The 24,868-nt window shown below is 37.6% G+C and overlaps 3 protein-coding genes and 1 long non-coding RNA gene across 4 annotated transcripts; all 4 read left to right on the top strand.

The window, feature by feature from the left end:
* Nucleotides 1–8,604: 8,604 nt before the first annotated feature.
* On the top strand, nt 8,605–10,719 carry LOC100694817 (ladderlectin-like). Its single transcript, XM_003455869.4, has 6 exons — nt 8,605–8,759; nt 8,840–8,907; nt 9,226–9,320; nt 9,428–9,556; nt 10,158–10,266; nt 10,355–10,719. The coding sequence occupies exons 2-6, from the start codon at nt 8,847–8,849 to the stop codon at nt 10,435–10,437; spliced, it is 477 nt and encodes a 158-aa protein (XP_003455917.1). The 5' UTR covers nt 8,605–8,759; nt 8,840–8,846; the 3' UTR covers nt 10,438–10,719.
* A 4,788-nt stretch (nt 10,720–15,507) lies between these two features.
* Nucleotides 15,508–18,471, top strand: LOC109196651 (putative leucine-rich repeat-containing protein DDB_G0290503). The gene is made up of 4 exons (XM_019350988.1): nt 15,508–15,544; nt 17,695–17,957; nt 18,157–18,321; nt 18,364–18,471. Exons 2-4 carry the CDS (start codon nt 17,718–17,720, stop codon nt 18,469–18,471), a joined length of 513 nt encoding a protein of 170 aa, XP_019206533.1. The 5' UTR covers nt 15,508–15,544; nt 17,695–17,717.
* Nucleotides 18,308–21,070, top strand: LOC109196653 (BICD family-like cargo adapter 2). The gene is made up of 7 exons (XM_019350991.2): nt 18,308–18,321; nt 19,167–19,277; nt 19,574–19,680; nt 19,950–20,066; nt 20,583–20,696; nt 20,871–20,987; nt 21,065–21,070. The coding sequence occupies exons 3-7, from the start codon at nt 19,591–19,593 to the stop codon at nt 21,068–21,070; spliced, it is 444 nt and encodes a 147-aa protein (XP_019206536.2). The 5' UTR covers nt 18,308–18,321; nt 19,167–19,277; nt 19,574–19,590.
* Nucleotides 21,071–21,279: 209 nt separating this feature from the next.
* LOC109197110 (uncharacterized) lies at nt 21,280–22,973 on the top strand. Its single transcript, XR_002058424.2, has 3 exons — nt 21,280–21,382; nt 21,525–21,641; nt 22,390–22,973. It is a non-coding gene; the product is annotated as an uncharacterized LOC109197110 (long non-coding RNA).
* Nucleotides 22,974–24,868: the final 1,895 nt, after the last annotated feature.

Below are 24,868 nucleotides of genomic sequence, written 5' to 3'. Positions count from 1 at the left end.
ACTGTTTCCTTGTATGGTGTTTAGAAGAGAGAGGGATTAGATGGATTTTAGCAGTTTTACCCTTTTAGCTACCTGCACACAATAGTAAGTGTTCAGTGGACATTTAGGCAGATTTATGTATACATTTTAGCTTCTGTGGTGGAATTCTCTGTTAATACTGTCTGCGACATGGTCAGCTGTGGTCAAGCTATTTAATTACTGCATAAAGGAGAGCAAACACAGACATGAAACATCATCATACTCATCCAGGAAGTCACAAACTGATCATGATATGTGGTATACCGCATATCATGAGGCTCGCTATGAAACCTAACGGAACAATGGGCATGCTCTTTTGTCCCCTTGGCGTTATCAGCACCTGCAAAGGGAGTTGCCTTCTCCATCAACTGAGGCTGAAATAAGTTCATCTAGGTTTAGAAACTTTCACTATTACAGTGCTACAACAAAGCTTATGTATAAGCACTTAAACTCTTTAAATGAGATTATAGAAATTTTCCATTATGCTTCACTATAATATTTCAATATGGATGTTTAATTTAGTAAATTGTGTTCACAATTTTAATAAGACGTCTGTTTTGTCAAGATAAACATCAAATTACCACCAGTTAATAATAGTTTAATAAGGAAAGATCAGCGGAAGAATTTTAAAATGATTTATTGACACTTGCAAGGGGGAATGACAGATGTGAAGCAGTGGCACCCTTCATGCCACATAGTATGTGGCATGAAGGGTGATTAGCCTGAAGAAGGCCAGCAGAAAAAATGATTGGACTAGATGATGTCACAATTGTCAGGGACCTGGATATGAGCAACCCAGGGTCCCTGAGCAGTTATGGAATTGTATCATATTATATGTTTTTGCTGCACTGTGCTGCTGTTCCTGATGTCCACACTTGTGTGTATATAGGCAGGTGTGTGTGCTTGTGTGGGTGCGGCTGTGACAGGCACCTTCAAGTCTGATGGGTGTGGCCCTGCCAGGTGGTTGGTCACACCTAAAGATCATCACACACCTGCAGCTGATCAAGCCTCGTCGAAGGAGCTACTTAGGAGTGCGGCGGAGCTCTCTCCAATGCTGGGTCTCTGCGTGACTACCCATCAGTGTTTTAAACATATCAGTGAGTGTAAGCCTGTCACAGTTGGAAAGCCTCTAACGTCTGCCTCTATTATTTTCCCAAGAGGGGCCTGTCATGGACACTTGGGAGCGAAGGCACGGAGTACGGACACTGGGAGAAAGACATGGCACGGGAGTCTGAGGTGCACAGGGATTTATTGTTGTGTATTATTTTAAGTCACTGTAAATAAACACACTGCTTGCATTGAAGAGTCCTGCATTTGGGTCCTCCTTCCCCATGGCTTGCCATGGCAAACTGTGACAACAATTATCTTTACAGGATGGAAAAGTGTAAGTGATGTGAAGTTTAGATTAACTGCAAACACCTGGGAAGCAGAGATGTGACGACAGATCTTCCTTATTGAACTTCTGCATAAGCTTCATTTAAATCCTTTTTTAAGCCATTTAATGTCATTATTCATACACTTTATTCCTCCCTTAGGAAGGTTCTACTGATTAAAACATTGCTTTTCTGTTCTATAAATGCTACTCTCCACCTAATATTGTTTCATTTACCTCATGGATTTTAGCCTAGCCTATTACATCAACTTTATATGGGAAATAGTGGAGGAGATGAGGTTGATTTGTACTGTAGATCCATTTTTCTGCAGCAACTGACAATGTGACTGTTAGAGATGGACCGATCCGATATTTCCTATCGGTCCGATACTGACCTAAATAACTGGATGGGATATCAGAGAAATACAAAATGTAATCCGATCCATTAAATATCACAAAAGCACTTCACAAAACTTGCGATATGGCATAACTCGGCTCATTACGTTAGCACGTCGTAGCGGTATGCGTCACGTTATAGAGCGGCTGTGCGAGAGCTGTTGGTGGTCTGGTTGAGCATTTGGAGCCTCGTTACCAAACCGGCATTTCATCTCAGAGAAAGTTATCTCAGAGAAAAGTAAAGCAAGTGTGTAAGTTCATCTCTGAATTTTTGTGAAGTATTTCCACGTTAAGCTTAACAACCGATATATGGAGCGACTGCCTCTCTCTCTCCCTCCCTCTCCTGCTGCTTCTTAAATCATGAAACTGATCAATGATCAGCTGATCGACTTTTCTATCGCGACTCCTGTCTCTCTTGTTTATCGCCCAATTTGCACCAGAAAGAGGAAACCAGCGGATAAACAACAGCAGCACGTTTAAGCTTGATAAGCTGTTGTTAGAATTTATTTAATATTACTTTCTACACCAGGATCCTTTACTTAGCTGACAGCTGATAACTGTGCAGGGGCGGGTCTAGCAAAGTTTTGCCAGGGGGGCAGGTAAGGCATGAACAGGGAAAAGGGGGCACAAAGACATACTTTTCTTCCTTATTCTCATTTAAAATGTCTAGCTTTTAATAAATAATTATCTGAATCTTATAACCAAAGTTTTAATCTGATGTAAAATGTATAAACGTCCATTATTGTATATAGTAACTATTAACTCTAATATATACCCTAGTAAGCTATAGTACTTTTTCCTTTGGGAAAGTACCATCTGTGCAGTCTGCAATTCTGTTGAAGAAAGATGTTGAATCTATTTAATTATTGTGGAAAAATAATTGATTTCTGTGCATTTTTTTACACATGCATTAAATTAAAGTTGATTACGTCGATTTAGCATCATGAGGCGGAGGGTGGGGGGTGGTTCCCTATTTCTTTGCTGGGAGTTTGTAACCCTATTAGTTAGGTTGTTTCATATTTCCACTAAGTACTCATTATAATACCAGAAAAGGGAGGATGGTGTAGGTTTAGGTTTATTAGATTGATCAGTATTGCTGAACAATGAAATATTTTGGGTGCAGTGTATTTTTTACATAAAGGTATAACAGAATAGCTTTAGTGTTGTTGTTTTGTTTTTTAAACTTGAGTATGAACTTATACAAAATGCAGCAAGATATTTAAAGAAATAATTTTATTGATTATAAAATACACTATATCAGAATAATATTGGTATCGGCAAATATCAAACTTTATGATATCGGTATTGTACATAACAAAGTGGTATAGTGCCATCTCTAGCTTTTCATGGTTTAGTCTATTGCATTTCTTGCTCCCTTAGATATTCTTTAGTATTTTTTGATATCTAGTCTTCAGTGTTGGGAAGGTTACTTTTAAAATGTATTCCATTACAGAATACTGAATACATGCCCCAAAATGTATTCTGTAACGTATTCCGTTACGTTACTCAATGAGAGTAACGTATTCTGAATACTTTGGATTACTTAATATATTATCATGCTGTTTACAACTATGTGAATGTACTATTGCTGTGATTTATTACTGTTACTGAAGGTTAGCGGCTCCGAACAGTAGTAAAGGGACCTCTGGCTAATACGGTGGGTTCCCTGTCGGGCTGGTAGCTGAAAACTAGCTTTACTTTGTTGTCTGGGTCAACTTTGCTTGCCAGAGACAGAGAGAGGCGTTGAAAGGCTGCTCCAACGGAACTTATTTTTTCCGGAGGAAAACACGAACACAGTGTACAGTCGAGTCTTAATTACAAATGGGCTCGTCAGGCACTCTTCTTGGTACCCTGCTGTGGTTATTATTATATTTACATGCTTCCAGCTCCCGTTTTTGCTCCGTGACAGCTCGGACTTTTCCTTTCTCTCCCTCCCTCGCTCACAGACACATAACGTGTATGGCAGTCCATTCTCGCTGCAGCACGGACTACACTGCCCATGAGGCTACATTCTTTAGAGCTATGCCTGTAGCATTCTGCCTTTTAGCTTAGCACAACAACAACAACAAAAAAGCGCTCTCTCACCCAGGAAACACGCAGAGAGAGAGCGTCACCCTGTAACCATGGCAACCGTAACGCTGCTGCCTGGAACAACATTACGTAGCTGTCAAACAAACCCAAACAGTCCTGATCCGCGACAATATGAAACAGGAAAGTACCGCCGTGTAATCCATTTATTTCAACAAAGTAACTGTATTCTGAATACCACCTTTTTAAACGGTAACTAACGGAATACAGTTACTCATATTTTGTATTCTAAATACGTAACGGCGGTACATGTATTCCGTTACTCCCCAACACTGCTAGTCTTTAGGTTTTGTTGATGTGCCCCTCCTGTGTTTCTAGTCTTATGTCTAGTCATCCTTATCTCTATGTTTGTGTATTTCCTGTTTTACTTTGACAGTCCCATGTCCTGTGTTAGTGTATTCTATTTTGCTTCCTCCCGGTGTGTGTGTGTGTATGTGTGTGTTTGTATGTGTGTGTTTGAGAGAGATTAGTCTCAGCTATGTTTCCCTCCTGGTCTTTATTCCCTCATTACCCTCTTGTATTTAGTGTCTACATCTTCCTTTGCTTGGCGTCGTGTTCTCCCTCTTGCTGTGTGTCTTGTCTCTGTGGTAAAGCACCTGGTTCATTTTGTCTGTTTACTTCCTGCCAGTTAGCCTTCCCAGTTTGTTATGTCACTGTGGTCAGCAAAGCCTGCAGACCAGTACCACCAAACATAGGAACAGTTTCTTTCCCCTCGCCATCTCCCTCCTAAACAGTTGACTTGCCACACTGCTTCCACTTCCAGACTGCAACTGCACCATGTACATTCCTTGGTATTCATTTCACTTCATTTCATTTCTGTCATCCGGCATTTTATGTATATACGATTTAGATTAGGTTATTTATGGTTGGTTTACACAGCCTTGTGTATGTATGTGTATGCATGTGTACATGCATATATAAACACGTGTGTGTATGTGTGTGTGTATTGTGTTGTTTACATATTGTTGTGATTTACATTGCTGTGCTTGAGAGTCACCATCTACCAGAATCAAATTCCTTGTATGTGTCTGCACATATACATGGCCAATAAATGTGATTCTGAAATAAAACCTTTGTTAAGTTCAGTCCTGCCTGCGTGACTGCAGCTCTACCAGTCACACACAGCGCTGCCTGACAGTGACCTCAATTACCTAAAAAGTTCAATGTCAGAGTGAGCAATAACGTTTGTGAAATTATGTCTCAACTTCAATTTTAAATGATATTTAGAAAGCTCCAACTTCCTCAAAATTTCACCAGTGCTGTTGCTTAACGGTCTGTATGATAATTAGTTTATCCACAAGTCACAGACGTTGGCATGCTTTCCTTGGTTATCTCTAGCTTTGCCTTGTAAAATGAATAAGGGAAAAAAGTGTAAGAAGAAAAACTAGCAGAATATGTTCATAAGTTCAGTATATCTTTGGAGAAATGTTTTGAGATGTTTCTGTCATGACATATTTTTTCTTCACGTGTTTTCAGTTTTTGTGTAGTCGTCATATTTTTGTTTTGATATATTTTGCTCAAGATGAATTTTTAGTCCTCATAATTTGACATTGTGTCCTTAGCGCACCTGAGTTTCCTATCTTAGTTTCTAGTCATCTTTCTTGTTGTGTAATATTTAGTTATCATCTTTTTTTCAGTGCTATCTTTTGTTTTTTTGTTTTTTTATTTTCTTTGTATTATCGGGTATATTCTTATCTGCTCTGGTCCCCAGTTTCTGTATAACTTTGCTCTTTCCTTGAAATCTGTCATCTCTCCAGTTTGTTTCTTTGTTGTAATCTTTCTCTTAGTATCATTAAGTCCTTGTTTTAGTTCTGTGTGCGTTCTTCCTTTATTGGGCGTCCAGTTTTAGTTCCTCCATAGGCATTTTGTTAGTTATCCCCATCTGTGTTCTCACCTCTTCTTCTCCCTCCTTATCCTCTGTGTATATATTGTCTCAGGCTTACCCTGGCCTTTGCCGTGTTCTCCATCTTGCTGTGTATTGTTTTTTTTCTTTTTTTCCCCTTGTAGTTTCCAAGTTTCCTCGTTCCTTACTTTGTAGGTTCTACTACTAACTACTAAGGTTTTGATTATGAAATTCATATACTTAAATATAAAACAGTGCATTTTTCATTTTTCAACAACTTGACATGTTTTTTTTTTAAATTCTTTTTAGAGACTTGCAGCACAGATGCAGACACAAGTTCTGCAAGGGTTCTGAAAAATACTTGAAAACAGTCATACTTTTCTAGTTGGTTTACTCTTCCGTTATGGTGTTCATTATGAATCAGTGCTATTATACAGTAGCTTCTTCAGATTTAACTTTGTTGCAGTCAAAAAAGTTTATGTCATTTAGTCTGTCTCCATGATTCTGTCCCTGAGTAATTAATAAAAAAAAATGTCTGCTGCTTTTGTTTTGAGAGTGCACACATCACTCTTTCGATAAAAACATGGATGTTGCTAATGCATGATGCTAATATTTGATAAACTGTACTTGTGTTTATTGCATGTAATCACTTTTACAATTTCTACTAAATGTTCACACTCAAATCTTCAGTTTTACATTATTACATTCCTTTATTTTGTTTTTTCTAGTTCTTTGGTTTTGTCTTTGTCCCTCCCCTTTTTTATGCCCCTTGTATAGTTTCCTGTCGAGCGTCTCCTATTTTTCCCCTGGCAGCTGTGTCCCCTGGTCTAGTCTGTGTCTTTGTAAATTGTTGTGCTTCCTGTTTTACTTTGAAGGTCAGTGTCCTATGTCAATGTATTTCATCTGCTGTTATTCTCTCCACATTCCCAGTAGTTGGTTTCTCTTGGTTTCCTTTGCTTTGTGTAGTGTTTCCTTGGCCAAAGTATAGGCTTGTTTTTGGTCCGCCTTTCTCTCTGTTTGTCTGTGCTTGGGTCCTCTCACTCCACATGGTTTGCCTCGCAAATTGTGACAATACAATCTGACCACGATATGGACCCAGCACACTCCAAGATGTACGAGCATCGGGAGGCAGCCTTCACCCAGCTGGAGGAAGAGCTCCACTGGAAGCCGTGGTGCATCCCTGACTATGAGCGCATCTTCCGTGGAATTCAGCTGGCTTTTGGACGTCCCCGGAGCTTCTAAAAACCCCCACTGTACTGTCACTGACTGGGACAGAAAATGGACATAATAATAAGGGCTGTTTATGAAGTGATTTTTGATTGCAGATTTCTTTTTCCCATTTTTGATTTGAAATAAATGCAGTACTGTTATCACTTACTATGTTTGACCATTTCCAACAGCAGAATGAATGTTTTTTTGGTTTTTTCTCCATGAGCATTAGTGTTTAAAAACATCCAAATCAATTACAAAATGGTTAAAATTACAAATAGTTCTATGGTCACAAAAGCACCATGTTCAAAACCACAACAGCTTTGTGTGCATGAAACAGTGCCATGGTCTATGGATGGATATTAGTGAAATTCAACTTAAAACCAGTCTATTTGTCCTAGAAGAATACTGGAATAGGTTAGCAGGGGAGTCATGCTTTCAACTGATTTTTGAAACAAAGGGCAGAACTCATTCACTTTGACTGCAACAGTATATTTTGACAATCACACGATGATGAGGGAACAACTGCCTAAGTCATCGACGAATTGAAGATGAATGAATAGCAGTGATGGGAATAACGGAGTTAAAAGTAATGGTATGGTAAAAAATATAACTTTTTTTTTCTAGCATGATGTTGTGCTGAAAAGAATGATGCCAAACTAGGCAGATAAATAGCTTTTAAAGGTGAAATGCAGAGGTAAAAAGTAGTCAAAAACTGGACCCCAGAGCGTTAAGCTTTTTTTTTTTTTTTAAGTATTACTTTTCCTAAGGAGTTTCGAAAGAAAAGCATCTGGACTTCTTTAAGTTGCTTGAGGACATTTCACCTGTCATCCAAGAACCTTCTTCAGTACTAGGGTTAAATGGTGACTGAGAACATTCAATGACAGTTACTGTTCCTAATAATTATTTACTTTTATAATATTATAACTCAGTTACCAACTCATTTACTTTTTTGAAGAAGTAACTAGTAACTATAGATAATTCATTTTTCAAAGTAACTTGTCCACCACGAACCAGCAGTGAGGAATAGTTGCTGAATAGGCCACATCCTGCCACATTATTTTTCGCAACATCTTGTTTAGAGAAATTAAAATAAACAGCAATCAGAAAGTTCCATGTAAATGTGGAATGACGAAGAACTCTTGGTAATTTTCATTTTCCTAAGGTCAAATGGTGCAACCCACATCAGACAAGCAAGTAAAATCATATAGGAGAAAGGAGAAATGAGCCCAAATGTGACATGGATGACAAAAAGATACACCTTCCTATAACAATGCTAAGCCTATAAATCATCACATTTCCTTGGCACTGGCAGGTTTTCAAAGGTACACCCATAGTCATCCCAGCACATTTCAGCTGGAAGTTCAAAAAAAGAGAAAGTCACTGAAAAAAAACATGATTAAGTTTTCTTTGGTCAATGTTTCAGTCATTTTGTTCTGCTAATGTTTATTAAAACATTAGCAGCTTTTTTTTATTGCAGTAAACTTCAGTGAAAGGTTAACGATTTCTTCTTCTGGGAGCTTAAGGGTTCTGTGCAGTTCCTTTGCTGTTCCTAGAACTGAGCTATGGGCACAGATCCTAGAGGTTTTTCCTGAGATCTATCACTACTGCCTACCACCAATGCTGTGTGGTTATCCATCATCAGTTCCCATTTATATCTGGAATAACCCCAGTCAATCTACACCCTAGACAAGTGTCACTTCCTGGTTTTGCAACTATGTAAATTAAAGAGAGTCCTGTGTATAAACACTGGTCCAACTCTGTTCGCACATCTACTCTGGAAGACTGAAGCTACTGGCTGATATTGAAAAGAGTGAAGAGGCTCTACAAAAGGTCTGCTGCAAACTCTCAAATTATCATCTATCACTTATTTAATGAACTGTCAGTCATTTTGGGTCTTTGTTTTTACACAGAGGTACCATGAAGCTGTTGACTGTGTCTGCACTTCTTTGTGTGATGATGGCTTTGTCCACTGTTGCTGGTGAGTATTGCAGCACAATAGTCATTATGTAAAGAAATCATTGCATTATAAAGAGAAAACATAACAAAATTATAATTAAAAATTTAGTTAAAGATGAAATACAACTGCATATAATGGAGAAAGAGAGGAGGAAAGGATTGTCACATAAGAGAACTTGGATTAAGAACGATCATCCAAAAAGAGAAAAAAAAAGATACAAGCAACTCTATTGTTAATCTGACACAACAAGTGTGTTTAATATTTTTTGCTTGTACTCAGGAGAACACCACTCGGTTTTATTGTTTTTCTGAATTATTACAAAGAGTTATTTTCCCCCAGCACGGAGGTGCAGGGGTTGTCCGCAGGGTTGGACTCGGATCCGTCGTCGCTGCTTTCTCTATGTTCCAAGAGCCATGAATTGGGCTGCAGCTGAGGTAAATTTCTTACTTTTTCTCCAACACTTTAAACTGCTATTAAAATACATGTTAGTCCAGTTGTGACTTTGAAAAAACTCTGCTCTGTCTGTCACTCTTCATTAAAGAGAAATTGCCTGTCCATGGGAGGAAACCTTGCATCTGTGCACACCAGCACAGAGTACCATCTGATTCAGAGGCTGACTGCACATAATGGCTATGGAGTAACTTGGGTTGGAGGAACCGATGCACCTGGGGTATTTTTTTTAATCATTACAATATGTGTGCTACAATATGTCTTTTCTCCAGTCTTTTGAAGTTTTCTCTTTATCAGTTTAGCATCTTACAATATTAACTACTTTGAGGAAACTTGGCACCATATAAATAAAATTTAACTGAAATTATTTTTGTTTTTGTTTTTTTTAACTATTTCTTATATGCATCTTTTCCAATAGTTTGTATTCAGCTTGACTTCACTAAACTCAGTTTTGAGGGTTTTTCATTAGGTGGTAATAGGTGGTGCTACCTGATGCAAGTTTTCAAGCTGGTTCGATCTGAAAATACAGCGTCTACACACTGCATGCCACCAGCTGTCCAGTCAATGGTGTCATTTGATGAGTCATGAGAGTGACTCATCACCATCATTTTTGAAAGATTGTTGTCTATATGAATGGAGGATCTGAGATGGGCTACAGTGATTAATACAAAAAAAATTACAAGCAGCTTAAATAATATTGCCTATTAGAGATTTGCTAATTGGTTAGATTGAAAGTTATGATGGTGGGTTGATCTGTAAAAACTGTGGCTAGCCTCAATATTCTGACCTGAACTGTTCTATGTTCAATTTCTGTCCTCTAGGAGGGTATTTGGTTGTGGAGTGATGGGAGCCGTTTCAACTATCAAAACTGGTGCGGAGGAGAGCCCAATAATTATTTGAAACAGGATTGTCTGCAGATAAATTTTAGCGGTAATTCAACTCACATTGATTTACATGAGTTCTTGTGATTAAAAAAAATGTGCAGTATTTTACTGATTTCTGAATTTGAAAATTACAGGTTCCAAATGTTGGGATGACCAGCACTGTCATGTTAATCTGCCATCTATCTGTGCCAGGAAAATATCAAGACGCAGGGGCTGAAACTGAAGCATGAAAATGTCATTACAACACAAACACCCTGATATATTGGTGTTTGTATTCTGCTTGCTATTTTGCTTTATTTCACTTTCCATCATTGCATTTTTCCTCTCCCTCTAGCACCGAACCAGATGAACAAAGTGACAAGTCAACTGTGTTTTAGGCCTCATGTCTATAACAGTAGCAGAGTGATTGTGTTACCAAAGGATTGATTTTAGCACTTTTTTTCTGCAGAGTAAACTTTCTTTGTTTTTTACTCATCATTAAAGCTTTCAGTCAAGCATATTTTCTGTGTCATGTATCTTGTGTTTAGCCACATATAAGTGTAGATTAATATCTACCTGCAACCTCTAAAAAAACAAACAAACAAAAAATGATAACAGAAGAGTTGACAGAGATTTTAAAAATTAAGCCTAATATCCTTCATATTGAGGTTATACTTGCCAAGCACCAGTTAACTACAGTTAACAATAACTCTAGTGCCTTTTAAATAGAGTGTATATAGAGCTTAAAGCATTGAGGGTAGTTCTCATTTGTGCAGTATATCCAAAAACACACTATTTACCAGCTACTACAGAAAGGACAGTACAGAAGTTAAAAACTATTGATATTAATTAAATCAAGTGCAGAAAAAGTTATTGCTCTAAAGAAAGGGGTATTAAACTACAGTGCATGCTGAGGTGGCAACCCCTAACCCTACTCAAGTATATTTAAAAAAATGTAATTTAAAATAAACTAAACTTAAAATAGGGACGTATTCAAAAGTTTCAGGATACCGGTCCTCAGTGACTGGAGTTTGACACCAGGCCTGTGCACAGATGTTTGAAGGGGCGAGTGTTCAAAGTTAAAAACTGACACAGAACCAGGGTGAATAAGAGTAACCCACAAAGGAGCCAAAGAGAGAGCACAGAAAGACACGGGGAAGGAGCCAACTACAAGAACGAGGACTAGGACAAACAAGAACAAATCCAGTCGAAAATCCAAAACTTTTAACAATAAATTTGTTTTGACGTAAATTATTTGGGTGGAACATTCAATCAATGTTCCATTCTTTGAACCAGGGGCAGAAAAGGTAAAAAAGGTAAAAAACAAAAAACAAAAACACCACACAATAAAAAAAGAAAAATTAAGATTAATGTCCTGCACTGGGTTGAAGACCAAAGGGTACAGATATGTTGTGGGAAGAGTTTTAAAAATATTTTGCAAAAGCCAGTTCATTCCATGAAACATAAGCAGAAATCGGAAATGCTCTGTCTCCTCTGAGCTTCTGCTTAGATTTATTGTATGTGCAGGAGTTGGTGAGATAACCCGAGGCTCTGAGCTGGAGTGTAAGGGTTAAAACCATTTGAGGATTTAAGGCAGCACGGTGGCACGGTGATTAGCACTGTTGCCGCACAGCAAGAAGGTCCTGAGTTCAATTCCACCATCAGGCCGGGGTCTTTCTGTGTGGAGTTTGCATGTTCTCCCCGTGTTTGCGTGGGTTCTCTCCGGGTACTCCGGCTTCCTCCCACCGTCCAAAGACATGCAGCTTGTGGGGATAGGTTAATTGGATAATCCAAATTGCCACTAGGTGTAAATGTGCGAGTGAATGTGAGTGCGAATGGTTCTCCGTCCCTGTGTGTTGGCCCTGCGACAGCCTGGCGACCTGTCCAGGGCGTACCCTGCCTCTCGCCCTATGACAGCTGGGATAGGCTCCAGCGCCCCCCGCGACCCTGAAAAGGATAAGCGGAAGCGAATGGATGGATGTCCAAGGTACTCATTCACACTGTCATATAAACAGAAACACTATCTGGTTTAAAAACATGAGAACTTACACATGAGCTTTAAATGGGCAGTCCTTACCTTTAAATCTAACCTCTCTTCTTCCTCTCCTGTCCTCTTTCTTATTTACTGAGCTTTGATCAATGGTCATGAGAATTTGCATATTAATAATCAAGGAACTGACCTCCCAGCCCATTGTTCCTTTAGTGGTGCTAGTTTCAGTCATTGTGCATGTACTCCAATGCAAATGTTTATAAGGTTGCAGTCAGCTGAGACTGAAGAAGTCACTGAGCGATGAAACGTTTCACCCACTGAAAATGCTGCATCCAGATGAACAGAATCAACTTTTGGGGATTTACTAACTAACTAACTGGATGACTGAGCATGCATGAAGACAAAACAACATTAACCTAATGATATTAGCTATACACCACCTTTATAAAGCATCTGTCAAAAAGTAGAAATGAAAAAACAGAAGTGAAGACGTGGGTAAACATTCTGTCAGAGTAATTATTTTATATCTTTAATTCAGTGGGTTTGTGTATGTCTTATATGTATGTGGCATCAGCTGTTATCTGTGTCTTCCTTAGCTGTAGGGTGCTCAGATCTCTTAGTCACTAGTATAAACCAATGTTTCTAAAATAAGCATTTTTTTAAAATGTATTTACTTTTATTGTGCTTCAGTCCTAACATACATGGTGAATGCATTTCTTATGTCAACTTTTACCTAGATCTTTTTAGTGTGTTTAAAAAACTTTGGCCTACAGAACAGGCTGAACCTGTTAGCACTACCAGGTGATGAGTAGATGTCAGCTGGTCTAGAGTTTCAGCTTTCATTTAGCCACATGATAAATAAGCAGAGTTTCATGAACTTGAAGGCCTTACCTTTCAATCAAGTCTCTTACATGCATTTTAATTTGCTTTTCTTCTGGATTGTTTCCATCACAATTATAATGTGTATGTGTGCTTCCATTGGTGGATATGTGCTATGATAATTTTATGAGGTGTTTTGATCTAAATTTTGTTTGTTTAAATTGTTGATTTCTGTAAGTTTATAAGATTTCTGTAAGTTTCTGTGTACAAATCTAAACAAAAGTAAAGGTGCGCCCATAGAAACATTTTTTCACAGCAAGGTCTAACATAGTGTAGCTTTTAATGCGCAGCAGGTGAATATAAAACACTGCCATCTAGTGTAGTTTCATCCTGATGTACACTAAAAGGAAACCAGCATTTACAAAATCCACCTACATGAACCAAAATTACTTCCTCAGCACGTGTGCACAGAGCTGTTAGCAGTGTATAAAGGAGAAGTTACAGAGTCATACTCACCTTAAGGGACCACATTCAACTTTTGATCATTGAGGTAAATATTGACTGTTTGGTTATTTGGTATTTTAGACTGCAAACATATTTAGTATATTTATGCATGTCTTAAGTTATAATTATGCTAAAATGCCTCAAATTATTGTTCACATATCACTTGCTTTATTTTGACACCTAAACTATTCAAAATGAACTGAAAGAGAATAATGAGGTATAGGTTATTCATTTTAATGTAATTATTTTTTCTTCATTTAAAGAGTAAAATAAATATCTTAAAAGCTGGTTTGCATTCCCAGTCAGCGCAAGTAAGTTGACATACATATATATATATATATATATATATATATATATATGTATATATATATATATATATATATATATATATATATATATATATATATATGATGAATATAAAACATAGCTCTCTGTAGCTTAGCTAAACAACAGTTTCACCTGAAAATAAAATAAACAAAGTTGCAGTGTTCTCTTCATGTCAACATGAAGGCCATTTTAAAATGTCACATTTTTCCTTTCAGAAAAATTTCCCTTCTTTTGACCTTGTGCATTTTTGGTTTTGTTGTCCTTACTCTTTTTAACTGGAAACGAAAAGAAAACCATTAAGTATAAAAGTTCTAATGTGACGCAGGTTTATTAAGCAAAATTAATAAAGATTGAATGTATTTTCTTAATATTTCTTGTATTTTCGAGTTGCTACAAAGTCCAAGACTTCCTGGATAAATTAAGGCTTTTTGCAGACTGTACAATTAACAATATGAATATTATGTTTTTGTGAAAGAAGAAAGCTAAATAGAAGAGCATTTCAACATTTTTAACTTTCAGCTGAGAGGAAGTCAGCAAATATTTGAGTTCAGGTGAACCAGAAAATGAGACCGAACCAGTAAGTAAAAAAAACATTGTTCTATCTGCTTCCAAGGAAGAAGGAAACAGTGAGATGCTTGGTTCAGAAGTGACGTCTAATCTGAATAACAAAGATGTTCAGTCAGACATAAATCAGAAACACAAAGCTGAGAAATAGTAATTTAATAGACAGAGAAGGAGATGAAGAGATAGACAAATTACAAACAAATTTCTACTGAATGTTTCTCTGAACACAGGCATTGCGGTAAAGACTTTCGGGACTTTATTTACACAGTTACTTACAGAAGGGAAAATAAGGTTAGTAGGGTGAATGGGGGATCCAATTGTTTGCCAGGACAGAGGCAGAGACCAGCGTCTTTCTGGTGTGACTTCTGATTTTGAGAGGGACATCAGAAACAGGAAGTATTAAAATAGTTTGGTGCTTAACGGAGCCAGACACCACAGCTCTTCCAGTTGAGGGCAAGGGAGCAAAAAGCTTAGGGGCAATAGATTTGGAGACAGAGGGGAAATGTCCAGGAAAAACTGAGAGGAAGCACCTGAATTCACACCTATGGCAACAGAACAAAGTATCAGTGCTTTAGCAGATGGTGACTGATGGAGCTAATCTAACAGATTCTCCACCCCATAACTCATTAAGACCTCACTGACAAAGCCTTAGACACTGGTTGGCAACTCCTGGCAAACACAGGTTCCCTGAGTGGTTTGGTGGGTGGTTGTCAGCAGTCCCTTAGCATAACTGGTCTCAAAGAGCTATATGGTGGTGGATTGATAATGTCCTTGCTGCTTTGTTTCCTAGCAGCAGGGTTTGGTGCTCTGGGCATTCCAATTCCTTGGAGTCAACATCACCGAGGACTTCTCCTGGACCCTTCACACAGACACTGCTATCAGGAAAGCTCACCAGCGACTCTACTTCCTGAGGAGGCTGAGGAAGTTTGGCATGAACACTAACATCACCTCAAATTTCTACAGGTGTGCAATCGAGAGCTTGCTGACAAGCTGCATTACAGTTTGGTACGGAAGCTGCTCTGCTAGCAGCCGTCACTACAGAGGGTGGTGAAGGCAGCAGAGCACATCACTGACATGAGGCTTCCTGCCATTCAGAACATTTATCTTTGACGGTGCCTCCGCAAAGCACACAGCATCACAAGTAGGCTGTACAATCTGCACTGGTCACTTCACTTTATTGGTATTTATATTTAGAAAAAAAAATACAATACTGTAATAACTGCCATTAAATCTTTTCTAAGATTTTAGAAAACACATCAGTGCAAATTATAGGTCTATATCATAATGTCTTTAGTTTTTGTGTTTCTTGTAGGGCTGTCAACATTAACGCGTTAACGCCGTCATCACGATTAGCGCGATTACAATTTTTATTGCAATCAACCCATCTGGAGCGCAGAATGGACAAACTTTGGACAAACTGCCCGAAATGCATTGACAGAGACATTTCAGGGATTTTGAGTCATTCTGAGCTCCAGTTGGGCTGATTGCGTTAAAAATTTTAATTGCGTTAATCGTGATGACGGAGTTAACGTTGAACCCTACTTTGTTGATTTGTTTTTATTTTGTTTAATTAATTTCCTAAGCGGGTTATTAGGTGGTTATCCCCCACCGCCCCACTCCTCTCCTCTCTGTGTGGCAAGCAGCGGGCACACCTCGCAAACGGAGGGCGCCCTTACTTCTCACAAATGAGCAATAGAAAACAGATTGGTGTCCATGCAATCCCCAAAATGAGCTGGCATGTCGGGGCAGCGTGGATGCAAGGAACTTTTTTTTTGCCGATGCTGTGATGCGGCCCTCAGAAACTTCACAGACATGATGCCGCCCCCACTACGATGCTGCCCTGGGCAACTGCCCATGTCGCTCATATCAAAAACCACCACTGGCTAACAGACTGTGACATTCACCTGTATCTTGATCAGAGATGGGCAGTAACGCGTTACTTGTAACGCGTTACTGTAATCTGATTACTTTTTTCAAGTAACGAGTAATGTAAGGGATTACTATTGCAAAAACGGTAATTAGATTACCGTTACTTTCACGTAGGAACGCTGCGTTACTGCGTTACTAAAACCGTGATTTTTTGCGAGAACGTCTCATGACAGTGACGTAAGCGAGTGCGACGTTCATGACAACAGCTGTCTGCAGATCATAATATATCGAGTGCGGGACAGAGTGTAGCATGCAGCGTTTAAAGCGTGGAAGTACTGACCTTATTTTGAGTTTGAGTACATAAAAAGTGACAAAAACATTAGTGTCCGTTGTGCGTGGGAAGAAAACTTCTTTTTACAGCGAAAAAACCCCTAAACTTCCAAGCAAGCACCGAGTGTACTACGACGTAATGTGAAATTCACAGAGAAACTCGCGGAGTCTTCCACTGACCGCTGCGGCACACCTGCACCAGGGTAAACCTCCGCCTACCCCAGTCCTGCTTTACAGGTGAAAATAGAGCAACAGGACCGCTAGTCTTTGATTTTATTTATTTTCTGCTGTGTTTTACTTGCATCTATTTGAAAGAGTGAGTGTAAACACAAAAAATATTTTATGTGCTGGAATGTGCAGAAAATAGGTTTAAATGTTAAACAAATTTCTTCCAGTCAGAGAATGTTGCATATAATTTAATTTTTGCTTGATGCATAAAGTTAAAAGATTAAAACTAATAAAACAAGTTTTAAAAAGAGACTTTTCCATTTGATTACATTTTGTATGATGAATTATGCAGAAAAAGTAGAATTGGGCTGAAAGATCTATCGCTTTATCACCTATTCAGGTTGTAAATCGTGTTTTTAAAAAGTAACTAAGTAACTAAGTAACTAAGTAATTGATTACTTTTGAAAATAAGTAATCAGTAAAGTAACGGGATTACTTTTTGGGGGAAGTAATCAGTAATTAGTAACTGATTACTTTTTTCAAGTAACTTGACCAACACTGATCTTGAATAGAAGATGCCAACTTGTCTGCAAACACTCACGAACTATTTGCTGAGCAGTCGTGAAACTGTGGTTCACATTGCGCTTTTCTGAGTTTTACTATTGCCTGGTCATATATGTACAAACAAATACTGATTGTTTTTAAAACAGGGCCTGAATATTTTTTTATTCACCAAAAATGTCAGATCTTCTACCCAATCAATTATTACATTTATTTTAATGTCATTTTTTCATGATCATGAAAAACTCTTTAAATCATTTGTCTTCATCTATTGTGTAGCCAAGATTTTCACTGTTGTCAGGATGAGCAAAACTTATCTTTTAAGATGACTTTTTAAAGTCCAATTCTATATTTCTCACTTAGACTAGACTAAAGCAAATAAAGCTATGGACCAGACAGATGGGGAGGACAAGAACCGGGAACCTCGGAAGGAAGCGGAAAAGCAAGTGAACACGAATGAGGTGGAGATGAATGAGATTGAAACAAACGAAGCAAAGACAATAAATAAGGTCAAGATTAATGAGGTGAAGAATGAGCTGAAGATGAATGATGTAAAGACAAATGAAATCGAGGCCAACAAGGTTCAGACAAATGAGATAAATGAGGAGGACAGCAAGACCAACGAGGTGAACGTGAAAGATATTTCTTTATCTTCCCTTTAAGACAGTGATTAAGTTCCAGTAACATTCATATTTGGTTTCAGTTATTATTAACCACTATAGCATATTGTATATTTCTGTTAACCAAATAAACACAGTACTAAAATAATATGACCAAACATTTCAAATTTATTTTTTTTTTCAATCGCCTATGCTTCAATGAAAGGAGACGCCTGTAAGTGAGTCTCTGAGTAAAGACATAAAAGCTGATGTCCAGATGCTGCAGGATGAGAATGAACAGAATGAAAACCTGCAGACAGTCAACCAGTTGCAGAAGACACAAGCTGAACTCAAGAGCAAGGATGAGGAGATTGAGGAGCTCAAAAATGAGGTAATTCTATATAACAAATCAAACTATTGTTTTTGATTTGAGGCCCCAGGCCAGATCCAGGACACGGTGCAGACACATGTCTCTCCTGACCTGAGGACTACTCGGTGTTCCCCCATCATGAAGCAGGGGGTTGGGAATAACGAGGTCTAGGTTTTCTTGCTTACTCTGCTGCCCCCATTCCACAAACCTGGATGAGCAGATGAAGATGGATGGATGTGATAATATGTCACTGCTCTCTTCATTTTTGAGCTGAGACAGATCAGCAACTCTTCCCCCCATTCATTATGTAGCCATTAAGCTAAGCTCTAGGAGTATAACCAGTATGACTAATGTAATATTGATCCTCTCCACTGTGTTTGTTTTTGTTAGCTGGAGAGACTTCAGTGGCTGAGAAATGACATGCTTAAAGGGATGGATGAGTCACAACGGACGTTCACCAAGCTTACCCTTGCTATCAAAAGGATGGAGAAAGTAATTCTCAAATACACACACAAACTTGCTCATACAATATCAGCACTGTTCCATTAGGTTTCTGGTAGATTACAACACATGTCATCTCAAGGGACTTATATGATGGGGAGGCAAAACCACTTTGAGAATGAAGCCTTTGTTAAAAGCAGAGTGAGAATATGCAGCAATGTTTACTGTCTCTTTAGTTGGAAGGCAAAGTAAACAAATCTCTACATTGTGAGAATCAGTTTTATGTGAAAACATAAACTATAAATAAATATTAATAAAATTTCTAGCACCAAATCATGTCATCTCAAGTGACCCTGGTATTAGAGACACAGCAGAAATACATTTTAAGCTTAATACAACAACATGGTTCTTTATTTATTTTTCAGTTGGAGGAAAATGTAGACTTAGACAGGCTACAATCACTCTGTTCTAAGAATGAATCGTTGGAGAAAGACCTGCAGACCCTGAAGACAGAGCTCGAAGACAGACAATCAGAGGTTATTGTCTTTTATTTCCTTTACCTATGTACATTCAGTTTGATTTCAAGTTATATCTCAATGCACTGAATATTTTTACATGACCCCATCAACCTCCTGCTAAAAGAGGACTAGAAACAACAACATTTAGCTATTCTCTAGTGCTAAGATTGTTGCCAATCTTTACCATCAACATGAATGCTTGTTAACCAACCACCTGGCTTTCAGAGAGCTTTCTTCACTTTAGTTAGCAGTCAACTCAGCTGTAAACTGATTTCTCATTTTGAAATAATGTTTCCTTTTGCCAAAGTTAAAAGACAAAACTGATGAAGTCATGAAGCTCCGTGCTGAGAAACATAGGAGCACAGAAAATGAAAAGGAACTGCAAACCATGAAGCTGAGGATTGAGGACAAGAATAAAGAGGTACACGATTTACCATTTTTATTACTATTAAGCTTTCAAGCTAAGATAGGGCCTGTTTACATGAGACCACTGACATTTTTTTTTATTATATCTTTAGATATCAAACATGATTTCTTTTTCTTCCACTGATATCTGATGTGTTTTCAAAGCACTGTTTTAAACAAAGTATTAAAATCTGTTGTCTCCTAAAATGTTAAAATATAATTTAAAAAGTAGAGATTGAAAACTCTTGAAAAGATACCTTTCATATCTGTTCCCTCTCCTCACAGCTGAATGATGAACTAGCTGAAGTTCAACATCAGCTCAGGGAACAGCAGCAGAAGAAGAAGGATGCTGAGATAACCGTAGAGACACTGAAGAAAGAGCTGGAAACCAACAGTAAAAAGGTTATTTACTTCAGCTTTTGATTTTTGGTATCATTTCATTAACCCATTACACAATATATTCTCTTATATTGATTCTGTATTAACTCACACTTTATTAATTATAATTTCTCTCTGGACGTGACTATCTCAGTTCTCCATATATTTTGTTTTTAAAATAAATATTGATGTTTTTGTTATTGATATTGTTCTTTATTGTTATTTTTTTTTGATGGTCACTGCAATTTTGTCTCAAATCTGAACACAATACCAACTTTATTCCATCATTTTGGTTTGTAAATATGTTCCCTATCATAGTTGAACTGAAGTAAACTAAGTAAAATTTATTCATATAGCGCGTTTTAAAAAAGGAAGTTATTTCAAAGTGCTTCACATGGGAATAAAAGCATATCAAACGAAACATAAAAATAGTATTAAAACGATATAAAAGCAACAGAACAGATAGATAACCTACAGAGTACAATACAGAAACTTTTCCCCTTTAGTAAGAATGACTCTGATGTTTTCCTTTTCTCCAAGGTCAAAGATCTAGAGGCTGAAGTTCTTGAGCTCCGTGCTGAAAAAGTTAAGAGGTGGGCAGATAAGGAGGAGCTACAGACCACACAGAGGAAGTTTGAAGCTAATAATAAAGGGGTGAATTTTTCATTACTTACGATGAAGAAGCCGATGGTTTGAGGTCACTTAGAATCATTCTCAGTGAGTACTCTTACTCACAGAACACACACAGCAGATAGTGGTTAAACATTTATTTATAAACATTAAACAACCTGTAACCACCACAGCTTAAAACATTTTCTGCTTACTCAGCTGAATGATGAAGTATCAAAACTAGAACATCTGCTTAATAAAGAGAAGCAGAGGAGGAGCGATACTGAGATGGAAGTGCAATCCCTGAAAACAAAGGTGGAGACCAATGAAAAAGAAGTAATTTCATTTTCACGTTTCTTTTTATTATTACATGATTAACCTATTACCTTATATCTGTTATTTGATGCATTCAGGTTTGAACTTTACTCCAAATACAAACATTTTTGAGATATTATATTTCAGCTGCAGTTTCTCTCTGGAAATCACTGTCGCTATTCAATGTCTTTTTTTAAGACTACTGATGTTTACATTAATTACATAAACTAAAATAATCAGGTTAAATAATTAATATTTGATTTGTTCAGTTAAATGTGTCCATTGTTTCTCTTTCCCCTGAATTAAAAGAAAAAGAGGCTGAACTCTTGGAGCTCCGTGCTGAGAAAAATAGAAGAGAAAGAGATGAGAAGGAGCTGCAGACCATAAATTAGAAGCTTGAAGCCGAAAAGAAAGAGGTTCATATTTTGTTCATTAGATTTAATTTCACAATAAAAAAGTTGACATGCATTTTTTTCTCATTACAACTTTATTGTATGTAATTATATTGCATGCAGAACTCTTATAAATGTACCTTCACCATTTTCCCTCTCCTCCCAGTTGAATGAGGAAGTAGCTAAATTACAGCAGAGGCTTGGGAAAGAGAAGCAGAGGAGGCAGGATGCTGAGATGGCCCTGAAATCCTGAATGAAGGAGCTTGAGACCAAAGACATAAAGGTTCATATCTATAATTTAACTGCATTCATCAAGGTCTTCATTACTGATTTTTCATTAAAGGACAAATTTATTCAAATAACCTAAACTTTACATTGGAAATTCATCAAACTAACTATAATATGATTTTAATCCTTTTCTGTTAAATTGCATTGAAATATATCCTTTTTATATTTGTTAATACACAGTGTACACATACATACTCTAATTTTACTTGTACTTTAATGAAGTTGCTTTTAGTGATTAATTCATCCTTAGTAAGTCATCGTTGATGAGACTTTTGTTTTTATTTTGTTTTCCCCATTTTCTGCCTCTCAGCCATTTCTGCACATAGTAGGTCCCACCTCATTTACATGTGTTCATTTCAGTTTATTACTAACCTATACTACTACTAAAAGTGGCTGCGTGTAGCAGGAGATGCAGCTAATTTTGGCAAATTACATTTGACACATTTGTTTTTTGTTTGTTGTGTTTTGTCCAGAATTACACTGCACTTTTTAATCTTTGAATCTTAGAATCAAGATAAATGTAATAAATCTTGTAATCATATACATCATAACATGGATTTATAACAAATGATGGTCTGGGTGTGAAAAGTGAAGCCAATTAAGCAAAGTTTGTTCAACCTCTATTAAGTATAATGACCAGCAGGGGGAGACTACTCTGCAAATAAATGTACTCTGCTGTGACTTATGTAGGTGTTCATTACAGATTAACCTCATTTCTTATATTCCCTTTTCTCTCTTCCAAGTTTGAAGAAAAAGTAACTGAAGTCCAGCAGCAGGTAAAAGATGAACAGAGGAGGGAGGAAGCTGAGTAAGACGTGGAGGTCCTGAAACAGGAGTTGGAAAACTAGATTTACTTAACATGTATATCTTTATAAAATAGATAAAGAGTCATTTTATAGTCCTGAGTCTGTACGAGCCGAGTACATCACTATGATGTCATAGGCTGTGGATACGGTTCATGTAGTCTGGATCGAAAATGCTCAGATTGTTTCCTCTTTGTTCCCAAACCTCTGTTTGTCTTGTTTTCTCTGTATATGTCATATTATCACAGCACTAAAGTACAAGAACTGAGAATGAATACTTGAAGAGTGTTTTTTTTTTCTTTAGAGAAATCTATGACAGCATCTCACATCTTTGGAAGAAACTGTGATAAAAGGGATCCAGACTTCGTGTCAACTACATTGAAAAAAGAACATGTTGGATTTACTTAATTCAATAGTGTAATTGGTTGCACACAAATGTTTTGCTTTGGCTGAAACTTAAAAAACTGAGTTAAATTGACACGACTTATTCATATTCAATAAACCTGTGCATTTTGTGTTGATAAAATGTGATTGAAACATGTTTAGATGAAGTAAGTTGAGCTCTTGGAATATTTTAATCCTTCACAATTTTGTCACTTTATTCCAACAGTATTCAATAACTTTTACCCCAATACTACTTGGTCACTTAAATACTACATGTTGTCTTCATCTTACATAATGTTCAACAAAGTCTAGTGTTTGTTTAACATAAAAATTTCATGGATTTGCAACAACATCCACTCTATCTTCCTAACTTTTTCCGGGTTGCAGGGGGCCGGGGCATAACCCAAAAGTGATAAGAGGCAGGGTAAACCTTGGACAAGTCACCAGTCCATCGCAGGGCTAACAAAAAGAGATAGACACACATTTGCCCTCAGTCACACTTATAGGTAACTTGGAAACAGTAATTAACCTAACTCTATTAACTGCATGACTTTTAGCTGTGAGAGGAAACCGGAGTACCCAGAGAAAACCCACTCCAAACTAGCCTGATTGCAGATTTGAACCCAGGACCCTCTGAGGAAACAGCACTAACCACTACACCATCAAGCTGTCAAGCCAGGCTTAAAAAAGTAGTAAAGCTAAGATTAGGCTTGACAGAATTTTAATTACGTTTTTGTCCTTACAGGTTAAACCGCAATAAACAGCAATAGCATACACGTGATGTGTGTATAGTTGTCTTCCTCTTCTAACCCCAGTGATTTTCCTGTGGTTTAAAATCTTGTGTGATCTTGTGAATTCCGTGAGTCCAGCAACTAACCACTCTAACTAAATTGTATCATGTCATCTCAACAAGAACGAATTAAGTTGTTGAATTTCATGCAGATCCTACATCATTTTTTTGGTTCACCAGAGAAACATGAAATTATTTTGTTCAAATTACAAGTTAGACTTTTGTACATATAACAACCACCCAATTTGCTTGAAGACGTTTCACACCTCATCTGAGAAGCTTCTTCAGTTCTAGGGTCAAATGGTGGAGAGTCCCAGATTTAAACCCAGTGGGGGTAACCCACCGAGAGGGGCAAAGGACCCCCTGATGATCCTCTACCTAATCACATGAGCCAAGATGTGAAAATGGGCGTAGGTCACAATCAGCCAAGGTTTCGGGTGAGCTCATTGTGAAACATAGCCTCACCCTATCATGTGATTTCCTGAGGTCAGATGGCCCAGGATGTGAGTGGCCGTTAAGGCGTCTGGGACAACCACCCAATTTCCCTTTTTTGAGTGTACAAACACACAGGGGAGTGTCAGTGGCAGGCATTTTACCCTGAATGCTGACGGCTCACTTGTCTAAATTCCAAGCCCACAAACAGAAAACATCATAAATACAGTGGCTTGTATTTATGATTTTCCACATTTTGTCACATTACAGCCACAAACATGAATCAATTTTATTGGAATTCCAGGTGAAAGACCAATACAAAGTGGTGTACACGTGAGAAGTGGAATGGAAATCATACATGATTCCAAACATTTTTTACAAATAAATAACTGAAAAGTGGGGTGTGCGTAATTATTCAGCCCCCTTTGGTCTGAGTGCAGTCAGTTGCCCATAGACATTTTAGTTTGTGTATATATATATATATATATATATATATATATATATATATATATATATATATATATATTATGGAATGCCGTTTAGGAAAATATTATATATATATTACAATATATATTACAATCAAAGTCTGAATATATAGAATGAAACTTGAATATATAGAATAAAAGTTGAATATATAGAATGATCTTCTGAATATATGGAATGAAACTTGACGTCAAGGAGGCGCTTGCGCCATCTAGTGTTTTCCTTGTTTGTACCTGCGAGGAATGGCACTATGAGACAGTCCGCACGGAATCTTGTGGCCCAAATTCTAAGTAATGAGGAGCTAATAAACACCCTGGCAAATGCATGTTC

Source organism: Oreochromis niloticus, linkage group LG3 (assembly GCF_001858045.2).
Source record: "Oreochromis niloticus isolate F11D_XX linkage group LG3, O_niloticus_UMD_NMBU, whole genome shotgun sequence".
Lineage (NCBI taxonomy): Eukaryota > Metazoa > Chordata > Actinopteri > Cichliformes > Cichlidae > Oreochromis > Oreochromis niloticus.
Note: the sequence above shows the minus strand (reverse complement) of the source record. Positions and strands in the feature narration are given on the sequence as shown.

Bases quoted from the DNA above. Each gene is read 5' to 3' on its own strand.
- LOC100694817 (XM_003455869.4), top strand. From the start codon at position 8,847: ATGAAGCTGTTGACTGTGTCTGCACTTCTTTGTGTGATGATGGCTTTG. The intron at 8,908-9,225 runs GTGAGTATTGCA...ATTTTCCCCCAG, and splicing joins GGCTTTGTCCACTGTTGCTG to CACGGAGGTGCAGGGGTTGT. The intron at 9,557-10,157 runs GTATTTTTTTTA...TCTGTCCTCTAG, and splicing joins GAGGAACCGATGCACCTGGG to GAGGGTATTTGGTTGTGGAG.
- LOC109196651 (XM_019350988.1), top strand. From the start codon at position 17,718: ATGGACCAGACAGATGGGGAGGACAAGAACCGGGAACCTCGGAAGGAA. The intron at 17,958-18,156 runs GTGAACGTGAAA...CTTCAATGAAAG, and splicing joins AGGACAGCAAGACCAACGAG to GAGACGCCTGTAAGTGAGTC. The intron at 18,322-18,363 runs GTAATTCTATAT...TTTTGATTTGAG, and splicing joins TTGAGGAGCTCAAAAATGAG to GCCCCAGGCCAGATCCAGGA.
- LOC109196653 (XM_019350991.2), top strand. From the start codon at position 19,591: ATGAAGCTCCGTGCTGAGAAACATAGGAGCACAGAAAATGAAAAGGAA. The intron at 19,681-19,949 runs GTACACGATTTA...CTCTCCTCACAG, and splicing joins TTGAGGACAAGAATAAAGAG to CTGAATGATGAACTAGCTGA. The intron at 20,067-20,582 runs GTTATTTACTTC...CTTTTCTCCAAG, and splicing joins TGGAAACCAACAGTAAAAAG to GTCAAAGATCTAGAGGCTGA.